The 3,803-nt window shown below is 36.7% G+C and overlaps 1 protein-coding gene across 1 annotated transcript; it reads left to right on the top strand.

Annotated features, from left to right (window-relative positions):
* Nucleotides 1–1,262: 1,262 nt before the first annotated feature.
* LOC103964224 (ethylene-responsive transcription factor ERF023-like) lies at nt 1,263–2,078 on the top strand. Its single transcript, XM_009377131.3, has one exon. It carries the CDS (start codon nt 1,322–1,324, stop codon nt 1,880–1,882), a length of 561 nt encoding a protein of 186 aa, XP_009375406.2. The 5' UTR covers nt 1,263–1,321; the 3' UTR covers nt 1,883–2,078.
* Nucleotides 2,079–3,803: the final 1,725 nt, after the last annotated feature.

The following is a 3,803-nucleotide window of genomic DNA, read 5'->3' on the forward strand; positions in this document are numbered from 1 at the left end:
TTTTTCATTAAAATTTAAATTTTTTTTATTAAATAAAGTTATAGCATCGTTTTTTATTAAGGTAAACTTAGTTCAAACCTTTTTCATAAAAGTTCTCTTTATAACCTGCAACTCTTGGGTTTTCTTCTCTTTTTCATGCAGGATTACTGTTTCACTAGATTAAAAAAATGAAAATTAGACTCTCTCCCTTATAACTCATTTAATTTCGGGTTCAACCCATCACATTTATTTTTCATGAGAAAAATCTATTTACTAGGCACCAACTACGTAAGTTTCCTTTACTTGCTTGATGACTCAAATTATGTATCTTCCTTGATTTTATACAACGATCAGAACTGTTTGTTTTTTAAGAGCATCTGCAAAGGAATTGTAAAATTTTAATGAATTTATAAATTCATAGATTTCATGGAGTTTAATTGATTTTTAGAGATTCAATATAAAATTTTGATTCAATTCTCTTGAAATCTTAGGGAGAGAGGTGATATTTGTGAATGTTTAAAATACACTACGAAATCTCTCCAATTCCCTCAAATTCCTTAACTTTTTAAAATTCTTTAGAATAAATTCCTAATTGAATACACCTGATATGTTATAAACTTATTTAAAATCCTAATTGAATACTCTCGGATTGCTAATGACTTTAAAAAACTATTTTAAAATCTTGATTGAACATGTTAAATTTTAGAAAATCACTTGAAATTCTAATTGAATACCCCCTACATTCATTAAAAGAATTAAAATGCCTCAAAATCTTAATTGAATACACCCCTTAATTTAACCGTCTATGTGACATTTTGACATCTTTTTAAAGTTTTGCTCTTCATTCGAGTTGTCAAATTAAATTATTATAATAAATGTTTTAAAACTAAGACAAAAACAAATAATAATAAAACTCATTTATAATCATTTAAAAAAAAAATTTGAAGCTACTGTCAATTTCGGTTGAAAAATATCATTATTATCTTTTTTTTATTGTTAGTGCTAATTTAAATATTTTGGCATCTCTTTTAAGATGCTTTAGAAAGTATTGTTTTTTCTTATCATACTTCGTAATTTTCTTGGGCATGATGAGGGAGCTTTTTTAGACTTGAATGTTCAATTAAATCATGCACGCACCCTATAAAGCTGTAGAACCCCACCATCACAATCAACTATCACTCGGCGCGCACACATGGCATTGAAATAACCAGTCCATTGATCTATTATGCGAGGGCATAACTGACATTTCACAGAAAACTATAACTTATAAGGCCAAAGGGCTACACAAAGTAACAAGTGCGAGTGACACTCCCCTTCAGAGGAGAGGGTTCTAATATTGTACATGGAACAACCACCGTACATTGAAGATGATCCGAGCACCACCATCATCAACACCCAAAAAGCCAACTCGCAAGGCGGAGGCACCCGCCACCCGGTGTACCGAGGCGTCCGGAAGCGGAGGTGGGGGAAATGGGTGTCCGAAATTAGGGAACCGCGCAAGAAGTCACGCATTTGGCTAGGTTCTTTCCCCGTGCCCGAGATGGCAGCCAAGGCCTACGACGTCGCCGCCTACTGTCTCAAAGGCCGAAAAGCACAGCTGAACTTCCCCGAGGACGTCGACCACTTGCCCAGGCCCTCCACGAGTACGGCTAGGGACATTCAGGCAGCAGCAGCCCAAGCAGCACGGAGAGTCATGAAGTCATCACATATCACCAAGAAAAATGACGACGACGACGATCATCACGGTGGATTGGACGGTGGTGATGATTTTTGGGGAGAGATTGAGTTGCCTGAGTTGATGAACAATAGCGGGTGCTATTGGAATTCATGTGGCTGGAATATGACTGCGTTTTCAGGTGATGCAGCGGCGGTAGCATGGCCGGAGGGAGAGGCTTGCCTCTGATTAAGAAGTGTTGGGTGTGGTTGGTAAGGCCATTTATGTGTACTAGTTAATTTTGTTAGGTAGATTAGATTGTTTTTGGGCGTGGAGTAATGTTATTCATACCATATTTTTATACAACATTTCTATATCACCTTAAGTGACATCTGATGTGGACAGTCACATTATTTGAATTAATCATATTTTTAAATTTAGTTCATTATTTAAAAATCACACTTAAAATCGAGTACAATTATCCCGTAAATATGTGAAAATTTGTGTATGCATGCATGAATAGCTATTAAATTATTGTTGGTTGGTTTGATTAGTCACTAGGCTCCTAGCCTAACCCCACAACATTTGGGGCGCGAGAAGTTCTAGCATTTGTTAAGGTGAATACCGTGAAAGAGAGCCGAACCCAGATCACTTGAGAGCAAACCAAGGACCTCACAGTTAGACCAACACGTCTTAGGTGTTGATTATCATAAAACCGTTTCATCACTACACTCATCACTCATGAAGAGATTATTAATGATCTTTGATACATGGATTTGTTCCTAATGTTCCCTTACCGTTAATTTCATGCATCCGGCTTCATATGCATTGCTCTCTATATTATTACCAGTCAAAATAGAAGCAATTCTAATGACTTGAAATATAATGTTTATCTACTAATTTGGAGTATAAGTAAAATCACCATATATGTGAACGAAAATGATTTTATTTTTTCCTACTTGTAGGTCATAAATTTGGAATGACCTTACTATGTATTGTTTTTCATGCAAAATCACTTTGAATTAGGCCCGTAATTGGACCTAATTGGTACTTGCCACATCATTATTTAACTGTCAATTTAACATATTGATTAACAGTTGTGTGACAATGAAATGAAATAATAAGTAAATATGGAATTGAAATGTTTTATAAATAGGCTTTTTAACCAAAATGGTCTTCGAGATTTGCATAACTCTTCACTTTGGTCATTGAGATTTGAAATCAATAAGAGTGGTTTTTGAGTTTGTTCACCGTCAATCATTTTAATCATTCCGTGAAAAATTTTATTAAATAAGAACTAAAATGATAAAAATATTATCAATTTAATAAACAATGGGCTAAAATGATTTGATAAAAATTCCGACAGACAAAGTTTGTAGACACTCATAGGAGGTTGCCAGTCTTTGCTAAGTGATTGTCAGCCCTTCCAAAGAACTTGAGGAAGCGAAGAGAAATGGCTAGCGTGGCCCAAAAAAAAGTTTTGTAAACATTACATCAATGTAGAGTTGTAGACAGATGGCTGTCAGCTCCGCCAACAGCCATGAAAACATTAATCTGGAACTGCCGATGGCTTGGGAACCCTGGGAAAGTTCAGGCGCTACTCGATCTCGTCAAGCAGCAAGGTACCACTTTGGTATTTCTGTTGGAGATGAAATGCCAAGTTTTGACGTTGGTGGTATTGAGGGTGCTGATTATTGGAGATTCACGGGATTGTACGACCATCCTTTCACTGAGAATCAAATCTGGTCCTGGAACCTATTGAGGAATCTGGCAAATAAGGCGTCTATCAATCGGATGGTTGGAGGGGACTTCAACGAACTGATTCACATTCATGAAAAGTGGGAGGTCTCATCTGCCCAATCAGACAAATTTGAGACTTCCAGGAAGCATTAAACGACTGTATGCTTTTGAACATGGGTGTCTCTAGTATTTCCTTTACTTAGGTAACCACTCATCATGGTGGCACCAAGGATAGGCTCGACAGGGCGGAAGCTACTGCTGATGTCCAAAGGGTTATATTCAACCTACTCGGGGACTTTGACAAGGTGATCCTTTCGCCCTTTATCATTTCGTGATTTGTGTTGAAGGGATCTCACTAGGCAATGGTGCTGCATCGGTGAATCACCTTTTGTTTACGAATGACAATTTTATTTTCTCTAAGGCTACTGTC

Source organism: the organism of the source record quoted next, unplaced genomic scaffold (genome assembly GCF_019419815.1).
Source record: "Pyrus x bretschneideri cultivar Hongxiangsu unplaced genomic scaffold, Pyrus_bretschneideri_v1 Contig40, whole genome shotgun sequence".
NCBI lineage: Eukaryota > Viridiplantae > Streptophyta > Magnoliopsida > Rosales > Rosaceae > Pyrus > Pyrus x bretschneideri.

Coding starts and splice junctions, on each gene's coding strand:
- LOC103964224 (XM_009377131.3), top strand. CDS start 1,322: ATGGAACAACCACCGTACATTGAAGATGATCCGAGCACCACCATCATC.